Genomic DNA, 20,436 nt, shown 5'->3' on the forward strand with positions numbered 1-20,436 from the left:
CCGAATTCTAGATCTTGTTTTGCATTGCAACAACAAAGCGATTATTTTAAAAGATAACAGAATTGTCAAAATAGTTTGATGTATTTTCAAAAAAGGAACAGGCAGCTACGCAGGAACTAACAGGACCTACTGCATAGAGGCAGATTAGTAGGAAAGGCATTAGCACGGCATTTGAACTCATGTAACATCCACTGTCCTCGATTACTGGTGCTAATTTTAAACTTCAGCTTAGCTCTTCACACAGCTTTGATTTCTCATCTTGTCTCTGCTCACTGCTTTCCAGAAACCTACAAACCTAAAAATTGGTCTTAATTCAGGGGTGACCTGCACATTTATCTGGCTGTTTCTTTGTCTGTTCCTAGGTGAGTTCTCAGTTTGGGCACAGCAATACCCCAACAGTGGTTGGTTTGTTTGTTTTAGGATAAAGGTCTGATAAACACTATTGGCTGTGGAAAACCATCTACCTCTTCAGCAAAACAATGAGGAGATAACCTAGAAAAAAAACACAGCTACCAGGTGTGCATGCTGACTTAGGGCACCAGATTTTGGGAGGACAGAGATGACTGACTTGTGCTGACTGATCTGATTGAAATAAATCCCTTTACTGACTCTAGGTGAGGACAGTCCTTTGAAGGGAACATATCTTCAGAATAGGGCAGAGCAAAACTCATCTAACAGCAAGCAACAAGAGACCTGCAATTTAGCAGTGCCACAGGATGCATGATTTGCTTGCATATTTCCATGTGACTACAAAACACCACCCTTCCCTTCCTTCAGTCCACTACAGTAAACAGGTTCCTTTTGCTAATGAAGCATTATAAGCACTTGCTATGGCAATTTCCCCAAATACATCCCCCCTGTGGGCTCCAGCACGGCCCCTTGAGCCCCAGATGACACACATCACCTGGCTGGTAACACTGGCAGCTGTAGGACTCCTTTGCTCCCCTTTCACTGCCAGGTGGAGCTCTGGAAGTCACAGCTACCTTACAACACACAGCACCCGGCTCCTCCTCAGCCAGCAGCCCAGTTCGTGCCTACCTTCTAGCCCCAGTTCTGCTGTGGTTCATTCTGGGACTGGACACTTCAGACTCCACAATCTGCTCAAAGGTTGTCCTAACCTCAGAGGGGTTCTGAACCAAGGATTTCAGAGTTCAGAAAGAAGCCCCGTCCTCCCATGCATGTATGGAAAGACCCCAAGCTAGCCAAGTCACTGCGAAGCTCTGTCCTGGTAGGCATCCTCCGTTCACTACTAAGCCTTCTGCAGCTGATTCATTTTTCATCCTTTCAGCAGGAGCAGCTGTCGCCTCTGACTCAGCCTATCCAAAAAGTACTAATTTGGAAGTTTGGCCAAGGCAGATCTAGTAGTGGCATGCACATAGGAGACTGCTCTGTGCTAAGCGTTGTTCTGCTTCCATCTGCACAGAAACCTAACCGGAAAGCCCAAAGCCCCAGGTTACCAAAGTTTCTCTCTACAATAGGTCTAAGGCAGCTTTGCTAGGGAAAGGTGGGTAAGGAGAACAACCCTGAAACTCCAAGCTGATATTTCAATGAAAAATATTCATCACTGGAGAATATTTTTTCATCCTGCCACGCCATCTCTCTTCTGACCTTTGGCTCTCTTGAGCATATCAGAATCTAATATCTGGGCAGATTTGTTTATCCTCCAAGAATGACTCATCTCTGTCATGGGACTTGTCAGAACAGGCACTCAAATCATTTACCACTGGGCAGAACTGTAAAGAGTTATTAGTCCTGTCTGGCTGGAAAGCCTCTCTTAAGCACACTTCATATTTTCAATCTAGATGCGGTTAGGTTAGCTGTAAATATTGGGTCATATTTTCTACAGGCTTTACAGGAGCTCAATAGCACAAGCGACTTCTCTGCAGCCTGGCAGGAAAACAAAAATAGCCCCACCAGGACACTTCCCAGGTCATGTTCAAAGCTGGAGGCAGCTCAGACTGCAGTGACTGAAGCACGCCAAAAGGCAAACCTATCTTTCCCAGAGACCACAATGTCCTCGAGCACCCCAGCCATGCTTCACGTTGAACCATTTCCAGCTTGATTTTCTTGCACTGTTCAGCTGAGACTCACACTGGACCGTGATGGTGTAACTCAACAGCTCTAAGGCACACAGAATGAAGAAAAATTTCTTCTCTTGACAAGAGCTAGCTATGACACACCTTTCTAAATTGCCCAACGTTTTAAAAATTGGGCAACTTAAGAGCTCACAAGGCGATAATAGGAAAGGTAGCGTCAGTCCCTGCATAACCTGCTCTGAAACTTAACAACTCTGTGTCTGGGCAACTCTATTTACTAGCACTGCAAGCAGCTGGAGAGTATTTGGGAAGAAGGAAGATAAAGCCATGAAGCTATCAGCAAGCTTGCTTCGTGACTTAAGAGTGACTAGCAAAAGGCATCAAGGTCTGGTGGGCTGCTGCTGGTGCTGTGATTTACCAGTCACAGCAGACACCATCAGTTCTGGCAGAACAGGCCAAGTCCCACACACTCCACCCACGTGGATTCTGCTTGGGATCAACAGGCACGTCAAAAAGTAAATGGCAACTTAGTGTAATCTTTACAGAGGCAGCGTATAAAAGAATTCATATTTTCAGCCATCTCTTTTGAGAAGACTGTCTCATTATACAGATGTAAGAGCTTCAAAGTGTTTGTTTTATAGCTCCATTTTCCCAGTACCTACCAACAGCTCTAAGCAACTCAATGGATGTGAATTAGCAAATTGTCTAACAAAACGTATTAGGAAATTGTCAAAAATATATCTGGTAGCAAACAAAACCTTCCTTTCTGTCTTTCTAGCTCCTCATTACAAACACCCACAGGGTAAACAAACCTGAACTGAAACAAGACAGGGTTGCGAAGCTGTTCAAAACCAAGCTCCTTTCGCAGCTGGCAAAAAAGGCATTCAGAAAAGATATGTAAAAAAATCTCATCCTTTGAAATACTACTTGCCCTTTGATATATTCACTGTAGCCACTGGAATCGATGCACAGGCAAGTCAAAATATCCAGCTGAAAAAGCACATAAGGTTAGAGTGGTGACTGCTGAAATGGGACCTACTGTGGCCCTAGATGTCTAACAAAAATGCAAGAGAAGAAATGCCATTCCTTCCAATTGCCTCAGAGAGACTGTAAGACATAACCAAAAACCCCACAGTATAACTATTTTCAAAACAAAATCCTCAGAAGAGGGAACAGATCTCAAGGACTGCTGCAATTAAGTCCTACCTCTCTGCACTTTGCTTTTGAACCAAAAAATACAAGGATATAGATGCTCTTTCCTCCTTATCTGTATTCCCTGGTCACGCACAAAGAAACATCCTTGTTCTGTAGAAAATAAAATACCAAGTTAAAGCTTAAGAAGAGAAATCAAGCCCTTTCATAATGCTTTATTATTGGGTTGCTTTTGCTCCTTCTCTGGCACTGCTGGAACACAGCTGGCCTGACAGATGCTCAAGCATCTCAGAGACACAAAACTCCAGCTCCTACCTCCTGCCTCAAAGCCAGCCAAAACACATCCCTCTGCTGATTTAGAGGCAATGCTTCCCCACAATACGGGCTGAAATTTTCAAGTGGGAGACACTGCAGAGCTCAGTGACTGGAGCTAAGGCACAGGGAACACAGCCCACTGCTAGGTAACCTGAGGTTGTGTCTCTGTGCCTTGGCTCACCTCTTCACAGAGCTCTTCTGTCCGCCTTTGTGAATATATCACTTCTGATAGTCTAAAGAGTCCCATGTGATGATTTAAGGGTTCTTGTCACCAATGTAATTAACTTAAATTACAAAGAGTTACAAATTGGAGAGCGACTCTTTGTTCAATCAGGAAATGGCAGGACAAAGGGGAATGGTTTTAAACTAAATGAAGGGAGATTTAGATTAGAGGTTAGGAGGAAATTCTGCACTCGGAGGGTGGTGAGGCACTGGCACAGGCTGCCCAGAGACATTGTGGATGCCCCCATCCCTGGAGGTGTTCAAGGCCAGGTTAGATGAGGCCCTGAGCAATTTAATCCAGTGGGAGGTGTCCCTGCCCATGGCAGGGGGGTTGAACTAGATGATCTTTAAGGTCCCTTCCAACTCAAACCATTCTGTGACTCTATGATTAATCTGACTGCTATAACATTCAGGTCTTCTCTTTCTGTATGAGGAAAGCCAAGCCAGATGTAGGATTTCACAGTTCAGTAGTTCTTTCGCACAGGTCTCTCTGGCCAGGAATTTATTCCAGCCTTTATTGCAATAAACAGAACTAACACATGGACGCATATGCTGCATTACTGTCTTGCAGCGTTACCGTCTGGTTTTTACTCAACATGGCTCCTTTTCTACCAGCTGTCTTCTGTTGATGCTTGTTGGTTGGGTTTCTGTTTGTTTGGTTTTTGTTTGGAGGGGGATGTGTTTGTGGTTTTACGCTACTTGCAACATTTCGTTAAGTTTTTATCGAGTACTTCAGGCACATTTTGCTCAGCTCTCTCCGGTGGCTTCACTCATCTACATCTTATCTATACAGCATCAGTCATATCAGAGCATTTCGTAGAAAAACAGCAAGAGTATTTCTCAGTGCAACATACAGTTAACAGACCTTGAAAGAGAAAGATTGAACAGGAGCAATCAAGACGGTAGAAATTCAGCTAAAAAAAATAATCTTTTCCAAGCCATGCAAGAACAAAGTAGTTCCAAGAAGTTCCTCACATATAAAAAGAGCGTTTCAGATGTTCCCCGGGGAAGCATACAGTAGAGGAAGCTGTTGCAGCATGCTTGAATGTCAGAGGAAGTCCTGCACTGAGCACAAAATGGGAAAAATCTGGGAGCGTTCCCAGCTTCTGCAGAGCTGGGGCCGGACCTTGGAGGAAAGCTGAGAACACCCAGGGGAGCCTTCAGACAAACACAGCTGGACCCAGAGCTGCCTCCCAGGTCATCATAAAGGAAGCAAGTATCCAAATCCCAGTTCTTCACCAGTATCAGATCTCCCATCTAACACCACCTCAAACAGTCTAAGAACTTTAAGCTCCCTCCCCCCAGCAACGCTGTCAAACCACTTCCCATGCTAACGCAACATGCCCACTGCCATTCCTAGACTGCCTTTCAGCCTTAATTCCGTGTCCCATCCTAAAGGGATCACACTCCACTAATTCCCTGAATTGCAGTCTATCCTCCCTCTTCAAATAGATGATTCACAAATTAAAGCTTTTTTTTTTTTATTTTTCCCTGAGGCAGATGTTGAAATCTCCCCCATAACATCCTCTGCATTATATTTTGGTAGACAGCCCATAAACCACCAAGCTCTGTGGCCAGATAGAGCTTATCGTTCATCAGTGACACCGATGCAGTCCCCAGAAACAGCACATGCAAGCAGCACACAGCCAGCGCCCCTACACCGACCGCCTCCACGGTGTGGTACCGATGCCAGGCTACACCACGTCGTCTCTTCAGCTGCTCCGCAGAGCTCAGCCCACCAGGAGGCTTGGTGAAAATGCCCACACATTGCTTACAGGTTTCTTGGCAGTGGAGCAAAAGCGTTTCTCAAAGCTACACGGGAAGCTTAAAAGTACAGCTCAGCCTCTTGCCAGTCAGGGAGGTTTCTCACAGAAAGGAAGGCCCAAAGAAAAGACACTAAAAATAGCAGAAACGCTGGTCCCCCAGAGAGAGACGCTTGGGAACTCTCCAGCTGTGTATGCAGATTCCTTGAGAACATCTAAATAAGCAGTATGGATACCCTTGGGGTCTACTGGAGAAGCTAGCGGGGAAGGAGGTTATTTTGATGCTTGCATCTAGAGAGTAAAGCAGAGCTCCAGAGGAGAAAAAAAGGAGCCCATTTGCTGAATGTTATCAGATACCGTTCTGTAACTCATCTTTCACACCAACACAGATTTGGAGAACAGCACACACATTTAAGCGTTACAGGGGTCACCACGTAAACAGGAATAGGAGGCCTCCAAACAAACCCAGACTGCATCACTTGGGTCAAATTCACTGGGAACACGCGGTGTCTGGAGCATATACCACCTAGGAAGCCCACAGATCAACAGCAGGTTTTGCAAAGTCATTCTGATAATAAAGACAGACACAGTATCTCCTTTGCCCGGGGTCTTCTTGTTTTTATTTGATTCCTGTCTTCTCCTTAAGAGGATGTGAAGTCTTCTAGGTGGTAAATGACAGAAAACCCACTGTCTTCCACTAGTGAGGAAGCAGAGCCATGTCTGCAGCAGGTAGCACAGGGCTACCAGGACAAGAGGTAGTACAGCAATTCCACAGCTCTTTCTTTCCAACTTATGTTAATTTTCCTTTCTTTCCCACTCCAGTACAGTTTGCTTAGCACACGGGAGTTCTCTCTCACCAGATACACCCCACCAAGCACACAAATTGTTTGAACTTTCTTCCTGTTGCCAACACAATTATAGCCAGGGACCGTCCAAAGGCTCTTGTTGCATTCAATTTCACATGCTGATCACATTAGACAGCCTGCAGCTCCTTCCTTTATTCTGCCCCTCGTCCACCTCTGCCTTTCCTATTTGCTTTTTAGAAAAGGTTATTTTAGCTACACTTGGAATCTAGCACACTACTATAAGAAAAGCTGCATCCCAGCAGCTAACGCTGAGGGCAGAGGACAATACCCCTAGCAGACAGCTCAGCCCCAACAGAAAGTAAAAGCCCTCAAGTATGGGAAAGAAGAGAGAAACATTAAAGGCATCTACTTCCCAACCGGATTTCCTCAATCATTTGTATCTTTCCCCAGGATATTAAGGGAATACTGAACAGCCTAATCTAAACTCTGCGCCCACTCCTCCCAAGTCACTTCTCACTGGTTAGAGCACTGGACGGGAGCCTGACCATACATCCTCAAGCTAACATCACACTCCCGCTCTGCAAACATGCAAGAGCCTTTTAAAACCCCATAAGAGGATTTTATGTTAGAGATAAATACAAGAGGCCCTTTTCCAAAACCTCTGGATTAGATCTTTACACTAAGTACCTAGGGATTTCAACGTTACTGTCACTAAAATACACGTTCAAGGCCCAGTGCCACCAAGAAATAAATGGACTTTCATTCTCCCAAAGGGTAATCCAATGACAAACCTTGAAATAGGTTCTCAGCTCTTAAACTGATGCTACAATTGTGTATAAGGGACCGTTTTGTGGCTAAAAACGCCATTATAATGTGTCAACTTCCAACAGAAGTGCCGGTGATTTTCTAAGAAGTAGAAACAGAATTGAATGTCTGGAAAACTGGGGAATTACCATATGTACAACATCCTCCAGAGGCAATTCAATCTCAGCTACTACCACACAGGATGGGAAACTCATGCCTGGTCTCAGATAAACACAGATTTTAAATTGTATCTTATCCATGGAGCTCAACAGCACCTTATCAATTATTTTTTCATTGTCCCATTACCTGGGCCACGAGAGGTTATGGGGAAAGGGGTGAACAATTTCTGCTCTTCCATGTAACTGATAAAGAAAGCTGGATGTTTAATGAAATGAGCTCTCTCCTTTTTCTTCTCTTTCCCCCCAACACATCTCCTAGCTTAAAACACTGCTTACTCTTCTCAGAAAGACAATCCTTATTTAAGCTTTTTCCAGAATTGGCAGACAGACAAACCCATCTGTTCCTCAAAAAACAAACCCACTGCTCTTCCTCACACTCTTTTTCTTGTTATCTTCCCTGAGGATGCAGAGTACGTAGGCCTCCCAAGCACTAGGAAAGGTCACCTGGATTATGACACTGGCCTTTTGTTTTCTCCCCATTTTTATTCCCAGTCAGTATGGAAAAGGGAAATTCTTTTCATTAACGAAGTGGGTGGAGGTGTCTCTCTCACATGAAGCACTGTGATCTACTTTCGTGCCCCTGTTCCCACCGCACCAGAAATTAAAGCCATAAATACAAATCACTGCAACCTAGTTATCATACATCAAAGCTGTCACTGTCACTCTTATTCTCAGCATCTAAGAGACAGACAGTCGATATTTACTCTTTAGCTTACAGTGTAAACAGAAGCCAAATTACAGTAACTATTCCTCTGCTGCAGAGAAGTACTGCCCCTACACTTTGCTGCGAAAGTGATGCTGCCGGGCTTAACTCCATCCATTCTGCAGCAACTCCACAAGGAAGAGCGAGCTACCCATCTGCACCGATGGTTTCTCTTCATAGCTGTGGTTTTTGAAGTTACCCTTTCCTGCTCCTTTTAAACTCCTCATGAGAAATGAAACTCACCAGTAAGGCTGCTAGAACAACAGCATTACTCCACATTGGGAGGCCGGTGAGGATCATATACCTTCTTACTCAGGGGCACATAAGTCTGCCAGTTATAGAAATTGCTTCCACTGGAAAACAAAAATACACTTAAAGCTCTACTTTAACACAATTAAAGCCGTTTGAAAGTAAGAAGCTATCATCATGTGGTAGGCAGAACTACACGGACTATTTTTACATGTCCTGAAGACCACAGCTTGAAAACTTCTATTCCCAGTCTAGCAGTTACTGGCAACAGATTTCTAGTCTACGCTGCAAAAAGCTCCCAGAAAAGTAGTCTTCTATAACGCACCATTCTGAGAGGAAGCCATGTGACTGCAGGTACAAAATTAGGACATATTAAGGGACCTGGCACTCTACAGTAAAAAGGATTAAACGAATTTCATTAACGAGGTTTATGACAATGGGAACATAACCTGGAAATCCTCTTGAGCAATCACAAGCTAGTAGGCTGAACTGAGCTCCTGCCCAGAAGTAAAACTGAAGTGCCAAATACCTGCACAAACAGAATTATGTTGCAGCCAAGGAGACCTCCAGGACTATAGCAACCCACAGAGAGGGTATCTTTCAGACGTAAGAGCAAGCTACCTTCATGACAAAGAGGAATTACCCAAAAACCCTCAAGAGCGCCTATTTCCAATAGAACAGGGAAGTACCCTATGTCTAGAAGGTATTCTGAGAAACTTTTTGCTCTGACATTGCTGTTCCTTATCATACAGTATTTCCACATTTAGGTTAATTCAGCCATGACCTTTTCTACAGCTTTATCACAGTAGGCAAATTGACATTTCTAACCCTCTGTTAAACCATTACGTTTCTTCCAACTCTTCCAGGGACGTCCTTTGCGGTGAGTACTGTTGGTAAGCAGCATTTCAGAGAAAAAACAATCTCATGCTTTTACCAAACTGAATCCTACCTGATTTATCTCTGAGGTTGCATCATGTTACTGAATTTTACTGGAATTATAGAGCTCTCCTTCAGTACTGCTTTGCTTGCATATTTAAGCAGCAGGATACTAACTCCCTCTTTCAGATTAAATACACTGGGCAAAATTTTCAGCAGTGCTTGTGTGACTTGAGACCTCCTCTCCCCCAGCTGATGACCAGTGAGACACAAGCTTCTTGGAAAGATTTGTATAATGGTAAACTTATCTGACATTGTAGCCATTCCAGCAGTCATCTTCCCTAACTTGAAGATGTAATACTATTTTTCTTTGCTTTGTTACTTACTTAGCTGCCATACCAACTTACAGAAACTAAAAGTTTAAGTTGATAAACAAGCACACAATTTAGTGGAAATTTAACCAAGCCATCAAGAAGAAGGAATTTCTGACAGTTTTATTGTGTGAAGATCTCTGTTCTGGCATTCTGCCCCATCCCCTTTCCCCCACCTCATGAACTCCTGCTGCTGGTGACAATGAATCACATTAGTCTGTTCTGCCATTTCCTCCTCATATTTCTATTTTATGCTGACGGGAACAGGAAAGAACAACTTTGTTATAAGGATTTATTTGAAAGTCAGTATCTCAGTTACTTTCCTGCATTTAGAATCGCATCTTCTTGATTCCTGGTTTCTCCCCTCCTGGTACATCAGAGGCGTATTAATTCAGTTCTCTTAACATCTACAGACACAAAGCACTAGTAATGGGGGATATAGCAGTTAAGTTCTAACATCTTTAATTATTTTTACTGAATTGCCTCTTCTTTTAAAATTCGCAGTCTTGTTAAAAGTACATTTGAAAAAACCCACAAATTTGCTACCAGCCATTTCCAAGTAATTAAATTCATTAATCCAAACAGGAGCAAGGGAAATAAAACTACTTTCTCCTTCATGCTTTTTTCCCCTCCTCTTACTCTGTAATTACAAATGCTCTTATCCCACTAAATATTATAGCCAGCACTTATTCATTCTATTTTGGCCGCCCTTATCTTCCTCTTGCAAGCCTTTAAAACAATAATTGCTCTGAAATTGGAAAGACAGACAGTTCCCCACCATAAACCTAAAAACCTCCCCCTCAAACCTAAAAGCCCCTCAGAATCCAGACTGTTTGCAGTTTCTGCATTCTTTACTTTCTACACATTCAGATTTGCAGTTTTGCTTTTTCTCCAGCCTACTTCCACAGTAACTCTGAGTGTTTCTTTGTTTCTATCATCACTGCCACGAAAGGTGTTTAGAAAAGGCGAGGCAGAAACTCATACATCCCCAAAACACCCCTGCAAAGATGTATGGTAGCTAAGTCTAACTGCAGATTCAAAAGCCCACTCCAGAGCCGGTTGCACAGTGATTCAGTGACTGACTTCCCAATGAGACAGCAGCCAGACTTGCACAGCTGTGTGTGCTGGCACACTTACAGAACAAAGAAGAGGACAAGACAGTGTGACCACAGGGACTTGCAGCTCTGCCACCCTGCGCTTTCTGTCCAGCTCACCTGAGCCACAGGCCACACGAAAGCTCCATCTTCAGCGCACTCCAGCCTTGCTTAGCTTTATAGATAGATTTGTGCTCTACAGAAATAAACAGATTAGAAGAGGCCTGGAGATTGGTAGTGTTAAAAATATGCCCAAGAACGTGTACACACACCTTGTCAGCAGCCACCAAGCTCCTGGAAGGCCTTGCACAGTTCCTGTTTACATACAGGGAAGTTAAATACCTCCCTTCCTCAGCACACCGAGTACTGTGTTTACAAAGGAAACTGTACTTTTGTTCCTCCTTGATGCCCTGAGGGACAGCTTATCTAGGTCCCAGGCCTGCTGTCTGGTTCAGGAAGAGCTGAGCAGCAATTCCAGTGGGTCTCTGGCTGTTTGTCCCCACGCATCAGCCATGATTCACCACCGCACGAGGCGCGGCCTGCAGCTGGCACACGCCGCGCTGCTGCCCCCAGAGCGACGGGCGGCCATGACTCAAGCCAGCACTGCCTTGCAAAAACACTTGCTGAACCATGTCCCAGGCAAACACCCTCGGTGAGAGAAGTCCTCATGGGCACATGCAAAGATGAGGCCTGTGGACACTTCAACCTATGTATATAATAAAGCATGTCTTTTCAAAACACACCGATGTCTTGCTAACCAACAGTCCATTAAGCTGCCGAGGACAAAGCTCTGGGCAACCACCAGCATTTTCTGCTACGTCCTTTCCAACCACCCTCATACTGTCAAGCCAAGGGGCTCCCATCTTGGACACTGAGGGTCAGCTACTGATTTTAGGGCCCATAGATGGTCAAAAGGTTGCATGAAGGACTCTTGCCTTTCTTGTTGGTATGCAAGCAAGACAACTCCCTTTGTTCTCTTGCCCCAGGGAACAGATGACCAACCTGCTAGGCCTGGCCTCCTCACTTCTACATCCAATGGAACTGGAGAGGAGATGGTGATTGTGGTGATTCTCCACTGGCGTTCAATGTACCCAGAGCCTTAATGCAAGTTTCTAATACAAACAACATCAGAAAGTGGAGAGTGAACTTAACAAAAAGCTAAGATCACTGAATATTGAACCAGAGTGAGGATAATGCAAGGGAGAGTTGCAAGGGTCGGAAGTGAGTTTCCCTACAGGAATTTTGTTTTTAAACAAGACCTTTTAAGAAGTACAATGATTTTGTGTAAGGAACTGCCTTGAAACCTTGTGTCTGAGCACAGAAAGTGTTTTTGGTACCAGAAGAGGCCTGGAAGGCGAAGGATGAACAGGATGCACATGCTGCCTGTGTCCATTGGTTGAAATACATCAGACAAGCTGATTTAATTACATTAAATTATTCTTTCAAGTATAATTTAAGGATAGTTCTCTATCATACCACTGTGATCCCAAAAGTCCCTTTAATTTAACTTTTCCATTAGGAAATTCTCAGTCACTTTGAATTAGCAAGAAAGAAGGCATCAGTGACAGCAGCTGCACACCTAGCAGTTCACATTTAGGCCAATAAATAACCAGCTTCTTCACAACAGCAACAATCCACTTTTAACACCATCGAGCCACCTTCACCAACCCTTCAGGATTCAGACACCGTGGATAAAAAAGCAGAGATGGCCACAAAGCAGCTTTTCAATTAACAGCCAGAACACCCTCCCCTCAAACCTGGGGGCTGTGGTAATCCCCTTTTTGAAATGCTAATGTCATTACAACCATAGCACCAGAAGACAAGTGGCAAGGCCTGGGTGACAGAGCCTCTGCTGTGCCCTTACACAGATGATTTAAACTGGGCCCTTTGTAACTCTCCCCCCTCGAGCTCCCTGCCTGGAATCATGCTTGACAGGAGCTGCAGCTGCTGTCCGACCCTCCCGACAAGCAGGGGTGGAAAGATCAACGCGATGAATTCATGCGTGTGGGGCGGGGGTCTGGGGCGCAGCAGCGGTGCGCCGGGGCATTGTGTTCCCAAAGCATGTACGAGTCTAGAGATCAGCCCAGGGAAGGCTCAAAAAGAGGCAAGGCAAGAGGTTCCCAAATGCTCCCTTACCGAATGATTTCAGAAAAGTTAGAATTATTACAGCTGGTCATTAGACTCGGTACAACAGGTACCAGTAGAAAGAAGCATGGCTTGAAGAAACATCATCATCATAAATACACCTATCCTTGCACCTCAGGAACCAGCTCAGCCTCAGGGAAGAAGCCCACCCATGGAGAAAGCTTCTCCAAAGTGATGGAGAGCCGTCAACTTTTCTGGAAAAGTAACTGGAATTAGTTGCTCTGAGGAGATCAGAGGCCAGACTGGGCGCCACAAGTTTGATCCTGCTGTCACATCATATGTAGCGACTGACAGGTGGTTACTGCAGGGCTTTTTAGTCTCGTTTTCAATTTATTGACTCTGATACCAGCCAGGGGATCACTACAGGATACTAGCTTCATGTAATGGTTGTTTTTAAATGCTACAGGATTTGTGAAAGAAAAAAAAAGTTCCCTACAACTTACTATCTCCTCTCTACTGCCACAGGAAGAGAAAGGTGACAGACCCCTCTGGGAAATGTGTTCGGTTTAATTTGTGCAGGGTGCACACTGTCAAGCAGCTTTGAAATGCTGCCACCAAACCCAAACCATTTAAAAAAGAAAAAAAAAACACAAAAGCTTTAATTCTGCAGGCACCCTCCCTTGGTGCTAACTAACCAACCGATGACAGGAGAGAGATTTCCTCCATTTAAAGCTGCTAATTAAGTTAAGAGTTCAGCGGATGGAAACAGACTTAGTGATAGATGCTTCCCTGCTGTCAGAGGATGGAGAACAGACATCGATTTTCATCCTCTCAAATTGCTCCGCAGTGCCTGATGCAGCCAACCATGAAATACTCCTGACCTGCCTCAGACAAGTGGCAGGTGGCCAGAGGTATGCAGTAAAATAGTTAAGCCTTTGCTCATCTTGATTGTAGCCGGAGAATGAACCTCCCCACAACACCCCTAATTAGCAGCCTCTGCCAGGCTCTCCCGGTTCTGCTGATGGCAAGACTCAGGGATGCTCAGTGCAGTGGGAGGCAGGCTGCAGCCTCCCCTTCCCTCCACGCAGTCACACTGCTGCCTGCTCCAGCACACCAGTCTTCACGGCATCAGCACATGACCGGCACTGGAAAGAGGTAGTTAAAGCAGAACCAAGCCAGTCTGAGGCAACGCTGACAGGAAAAAATATACATGTATAAAATAATCAGTGCTCTGAAGAGGTGCTGCAGCCCTGAGGAGTCTCCTGAGTTAAAGACAAATGCCAAGACCATCAGTTCTTCGGGATGCTTAGAGGACACAAACCTTCTCACAGGGACTAACCTCTTCCAGCACAGCACTATCAAAGCTGAAAACGTCAACCTAAAGATGACATTCAAGTTTGAGAAATAAATGCAAATAAAGAGACTGAAAGTGGGAAGGTCTGAAGGTTAAAATTATGCTAGCTCAAGGACATCTACATCACAGCAATATTAATTTCTCCTTTGGGCTGTCAATAACATTTACAGCAAAACTAGCTTGTTGGGAAGGCAAAACTGAGGACTAAAAATACAATAGTAAAAACAAAACACCGCATCTTCATGGGTTTCACCAAGACTTGCACTCAAAGGCAAGCTCATGGCAGCCTGTGACTATGTTAAGATTTTTCAGCTTTTGTATTAAAAATTAATAATTTCCTCCCTTTAGAGAAAATAGCAGCTGAATCTAAGCACTCAAATGATAAAACCTCTATCTTTTGTATCTTGTAAGCCAATTACATCCAAGGAAGTGTTTACAACAAAACCAGAAGGTTGTCCTAGAGGAGTATCCCCCAAGCTTACTTTTGATAGGGAAACTAAACCCAGCAACATATTGGAAGAAGAGCCATCATTATAGTAACACAAAACCTCAAGGATATGGTCCTTTGCTTGTACTGAAGAGAAGCAAAGACACTCTGCAGCACAACACATGGCTCAGCACAACTCTGACAGTACCAGTCCTTTTTTAATAAACAAGTAATTTGGGGAGAAAAGGTGAACTACTGGAGACAGGTTACATAGCAGGCACATGGAGTCTGAGTTTCAAGTTTGGCCACTATGATGGTAGGAGTGAAAGGGGCCAGAGGAAACAAGATGAAAGGCATACTTTCCTCCCAGCAAGGATAAATCAACAGCTCTGATTTTGGTACGACACAGAGTTACTTTCCAAAAGACCTCTGCAGCATCAGGTAAGTCCCCTGGCCAGGCTCCCTGATGATGCTGGTGGTCCAGAACAGACACACAGCAAGCACCAGAAGCCCCACACCCCGCTCTGACACTCACTTCATTCCACACACACAGTGACACAGACCCTGCCCGGAGAGCACTGCCATCAGTAGGGAGCAGTACTTGGTGTTGACAGGGATCCAGGGTCCAGCAGCTTTAATAGGTTTAACTTGTTTACAGTAAGGATTCCTCTACAGCGGGTGTAGCAGACAACTGCAGGATGGGGGAGAGGAGCAAAGCTGCTTTTAGCTATAAAACTGCAGACAAACTAAGAAAAGCAGAACTTCCTCAGAAAGTCATAGACATTTCTCTGAACACGGCAGCAACTTCCACCTGAAATTCCTCTTTGTCTTTTGTTTTACACAGAGGTCAGAGCCCTTGTGGGCAGACAGCCAGAGCTCCAGTAACCCCCATCATCATCCTGCTCTGCTCCTGCCTGGAGGAGGCTCCAGCCTCAGAGCTTTGGTCCCTGGAGGGCACACACGCTTCGTAACCCTGAGTTCTTAAACTCTGCCACAGTCTCATTAGTCAGTCAGTGCTGCTGCATACAAAAAAGCCTAATGCATTAAAGGCATATCCCTGTATACTCCTGCATTAAGACACTTACCTAACCATTAAAAAAAAAAGTATATATTTCTACTACACTTCTCCCTCTCAAGGCTGTACTATTCTCAACCACTCTAATCAGCTTGCATAACTAAAATTAAAACACCACCTTCTTTCAGGACTTACACTACTTAATCACCAAGCCACTAATTGGCTTTTTAAACCACCAGGATCTTTTCACAACTCCACCTGTGGAAGCCTTCACCTTTTTGCTTTCCTGAACTCCCCGTTCCCCTCCTCTCCTTCTGGGGATCTTCTGCTTCACTCACCTTCAGTCTACTCTGTCACCTTCCTACAAATCTCGATCTGTTTGTAGTCCATTTCTAGGCTCAGAGAGGCTCCAGAGAGAACTAGAATATTGTGAAAGAGCGAGCTACCTAAAGCAGAAACACTTCACCTATTGTCTCAGCAGCTGACATTTCCCAAACTGCAACATTGCCTGAGCAGCAACACTGGTAAGATCACAAAACTATTTTATTCTTTCTGATGCACAGATTTATGGATGCATAAGGGTGTGTCCGGCATGAAACTCATACACCATGCTGGTCCTTTTCTCAGAACATAGAAAATGTTCCTCTAAGCTGCAAAAGCAGCTTCTGGCTTCCTCATTATACCTCTCCATGTATGTGAGGCCTATCACGTTCCTTCCCTGACCTTGGGCAGAGAACTCAATACATCCTCCATCAGAGCTGCATACTCCAATCTACAGGAAGTCCACATTTCTCAAATCAGACACGATTCTCCTTTCACTCACAAAGGGGAAAAAAATACATCTCAAGAAGCTGCAGCAATGTGTCTCTCTGTTCACCAAGAGGACAGATTTTCCCCTCTGAATTACAATGATGGGCTAGACATAGACCTCTGAGCCCACAGCATTTAAAGATGTTCTTTTGTTACCCTTCTATTCAATTCTTTGCCTTATGCTTCCCCTGAAATGCTTCTCTTGCCACACACCAAGCAGATAAATGCACTCACCCTTGCATTCCTGGCACTGTCCCTCTCTAGAAGGAACACACGACCATCTCCATCCAGCACGAGGCAGGCCAAGGTATACAAGCACTAAGTGAGCATCCCCACTGCCTCTTGAGAGTCTTCTCGGCACAGGAACTCCCAAAGCTCCAGTCCTCTTTCCATTATAAGAGGATCACTGCACTAGGCTGGGCCAGAAAGCTCAGTTTATTCTTTACCAGTTTCAGTAACAACCCCCTCTAGCCCAATCCACCTGGCAACCCATCTAAGCAGTCGCATACCTACGGGAATATTTCAAATCCCTTAAAAGACTTCACATCTGGAAACAAACAATTCACCAGTCCTCCAGCTCCAATACAACACTTTGCAAAAGCAGAGACTCAATTACCTCAGGGGAATTCCTGCTTGCAGAGGAAGAGAAACACTCCCCAGAGGTTTTGTTCATTAAAAGGAAAATGCTTTTTTAGATGCAGATCAACACACACAGATAAACAGGTACAAACTCATAAGACATAATCCTGTCACTTGCACAGATGAAGGGGAATAGGTCCAACAAGGAAGGAAAAGCATTCAACATAACTGAAAAAAGTCATGCTTTAACTACCAAGGTAACCAGTTTAGGAGTCAAAAGGGACACAAGCAGCAAAGGAATTGCAAATGGCACAAGGTAATGGCAAGGAAACTGTCTTCTGTCCTGTTGTAAGGACCTGCTTGGTGTGTGCCAAGAGAAGCATTTCAGGGGAAGCATAAGGCAACGAATTGAATAGAAGGGTAACAAAAGAACATCTTTCCTATGAGACTAGGAAAAAAAAATAAATTCTTCCCAAATGATGGAGTCACGCAGAGAAAGAAGAAGGACTCCGATAAGAGGAAGTATAAGAGGAAGTTGCTTGTCTGAAGACAGACAAGTCTGTATCTTCAGCATAGCATGCAGCAGACATTAGGGAACACCGATACAGAGACGAGTCAGAACCTGGACTAAACTCACAAATAACTCTCTTGAAGAAGGAACCATGCCATACAACTCCTCTCCCTGCTTTCCTCTACAGTGAAACTCCTGCCAGTTTCCATCTTTCTCGTTCCAGCCTAAAAGTGAAGCCAAGACGCGTTAGCTGGACCAGCCAATGCTTGAGCTATTTCCTAAAGTAGCTTATTTTCTGCTAGAAACCATGGCCAAGAACTGAAGGCACCTTCATACTAGACGTGTGTTACACCAGTCTTGCCAGGAGTCAAATTTAGACAGATTAAAAATTCAGGATTCAGAAGACTCCATCTGCTCTTTTTCTCCCCCTCCCACTTTGTGACAACCAGAATTTGGTAGGTGGTAAGATCACCCTCCCACACCTTTAAATAGTTCTTTGTGAATCCATTCCCATCGGACCCTGTTCTTGTCTTCTCTTTTTGTGGAGAAGGGGAAGATTCAGACTAAGCAGATCACATTTCAGAGTTCAACAAAGATTTACACAAATTTTTATATATTTAGAACAGATACAGACAGCCAAATAAGCTTCCCACTTCCTCCCAAAATTACATTCCTCTGTAACATGCATACAGGAAAGGTTTTACTTTTTCTGAGCACAGGAAATGAAAAGCTGAGTATCCAATGCAATATATCCAGTCGTGCTCTGTGATGTGACTTTCGCCTTTCTTGATTAAAGAAAACAAAAGTTTTCGTGTTTTTTTTTTGGCCTCAGTTTTGCCCTCCCTGCCTTCCCAATCCTCTCTGGCAACCTATCAAAACTTTCACAGGCTTCATATCCTTCTTTTCGTGTTTTAATGAAATATTTATTCTATTTGGTTTTCCTTGAGTCATGTGAAGTTAAATGCTATGTGGATGCACAGAGATGCCTTCAGGCACAGTGGAACATAAGAAGTTCCTCTGAGGGCAACCATCCCTCCAAAATACAAGGGAGGAAAATAGAAATGAGCATCTCAGCATCCAACACAACACAAGTAAAATTGTGAATCCTAGCTTATTACTGGTTAACATAAGAGGTTAAACACCACACTTGGTTCTCACAGTACAGCAGTGAATGAGTCTACTCACATGTAGGTCCTTTGGACTTGCTGAGCCAACCTAAAAGGACAAACAAAAGGCAAATTAAGGATTATTATTATGCTTGCTTTAATTCATCCTTCAACCATTAGAACAAGTTGTATGCCTACCTGAGATTCCTACTACACCCTTTACATGAGCTGCTTAAATAGCACTGCCTAGATCAGCGCAGGAACAGCGTGTTATTTGACTAGATTAGTTTTGAGCCCATCCACATCTTCTTCCTAGCCACCTTCACAGCCCAGACATCATTCTGCAGCTCCTCACCATGCTCTTCTGTACCCCTCTACTCTTAGTAAGCTCTCCAAAGGGAATAAAAAAAGGAATCACACCCAAAACTCCACCCTGCCCCTTTCTCTCTGTGGGGAACTACATACTTCTTTGTGCTGACCCAGAAATTTCTCCAAACCCGCACTTATATAAAGCATTAAGGTTGGAATTGAAGTCCTCTGTTCGTGCATGACACCTCCTCACATTTCTGTGTGGCTATCCAATGCTGCACTGTCCTTGTTTTCACGAACACTGAATTTGTCCCTAGCGGTATAAACGCCTTCCTTTCAACCGCGTAATTAGAGACAAAGGAAACCTCTGCTTCATACAGATTCCCAAAGAATAGGGACAAGTCTGGATCTGCTCAGTGGCTGGAGTGCACTCTAACAAGCTGTTCTATGCAATGCAAACAAACACCAGCGGTATCCAAGAGCCTCTGTGCAGAATAACCTTGGCACTGAAAAGACCTTAGCACAGCATGCAGCAGATTGGCTGCATTTGCGTCAGAGACAACATGCAGGAATGAAGTCGCTTCAGTTTATTCAAGATCGATTTATCTCTTTAATGGCAACTCTAAAAATTAAAGAGCTAGCTTTATGGTATTTCACACGTGATCGGTCAACAAAAATCAGGCTGTGTTTAAATCTAAGTGCACTTCAATTCACCAAGTCCGCATTATTAATTTTTAAAGGTTAATAGCTAAGTTCTCTATGGGTATTGATATTTGCTTATTTCAGAATGTATAATACTTTTACTGACACCTTTACTTGCATTTCTCAAGACAGGTGGTGTTATTATCAGTAATGAAAAGCCCAGCCTACGTTTTGACAGAGCTGGTTATGAATCCAAGAGAAATTACACCATTTAGAACACACATGATAGGAAGCTTTCAGAATATTTTAGAGACTGCAAGTTAAAAATTTAATGAGCAATTTATTCTGATCCACTGTCACCCTTCCAGAAATAACCTGATCAGGCAGGAGGACCACTGTGAATGAGATAAACACACAAGGCCTTTGAGAGCTTGGGAGTAACCTTTAAGGGACACAGAAGGGAGGCAGGAAAAAAAAAAAAAAAGCAACAAAGAAAGAATGGAGAAGCATTATGGTTTAGAAAAACAGAGAAAGTGGCTGTTACTCCTCCTTTCCAACACTTGAACAATTCCCTGTCTCTACCTATTAGGTAACACAGCTCTCAGCTACATTCCAGACAAACCCTCAAAGAAAACAGATGAGAACAAGAATTAAGCCTTGGCATTTCAGATTCTTGCTTCCCAGGTCTCTTGTGCTCATTCCTTCCTAATTTCCCTCAACTAATCTTGGAGAACTTGCTAGAGGGGAAAAAACGACACATCAGTGATAAAGCTCAAAAAATATTTCTGAACAGCACTGAAGTCTTCCTAAATCCGTCTCTTCTGACACAGCTTAATTGTTTGCCCATCACCAAATGCTGCACTTGTTTTGTGCCAAAATATGTGCAGTGGTTATTTTTATATTCGTGATTATATTCCCGTGAAAAGGGAACAGTTTCCCCAACCTCTGCAGTGTGCTTAGTGACTAAGCAACTTATCATACTCATCTCGTGGCACTCAGGGATATTTGGATAGATTGCTTCAGACAAA

The 20,436-nt window shown here is 43.9% G+C and overlaps 1 protein-coding gene across 5 annotated transcripts in view; it reads right to left on the minus strand.

Annotated features, from left to right (window-relative positions):
• The window catches only part of SUSD6 (sushi domain containing 6), a 79,330-nt gene that overhangs the window by 23,004 nt on the left and 35,890 nt on the right, over positions 1-20,436 (minus strand). For 4 of the 5 annotated variants that reach the window (XM_068684157.1, XM_068684159.1, XM_068684158.1 and 1 more), the window contains one exon: positions 18,537-18,566. The exons of the other annotated variant lie outside the window; for it this stretch is intronic. In XM_068684157.1, coding sequence (XP_068540258.1) covers positions 18,537-18,566 — 30 coding nt within the window. The remainder of the gene's footprint in view (positions 1-18,536; positions 18,567-20,436) is intronic. 5 annotated transcript variants of the gene reach the window in all.

Source organism: Anas acuta, chromosome 5, assembly GCF_963932015.1.
Source record: "Anas acuta chromosome 5, bAnaAcu1.1, whole genome shotgun sequence".
Lineage (NCBI taxonomy): Eukaryota > Metazoa > Chordata > Aves > Anseriformes > Anatidae > Anas > Anas acuta.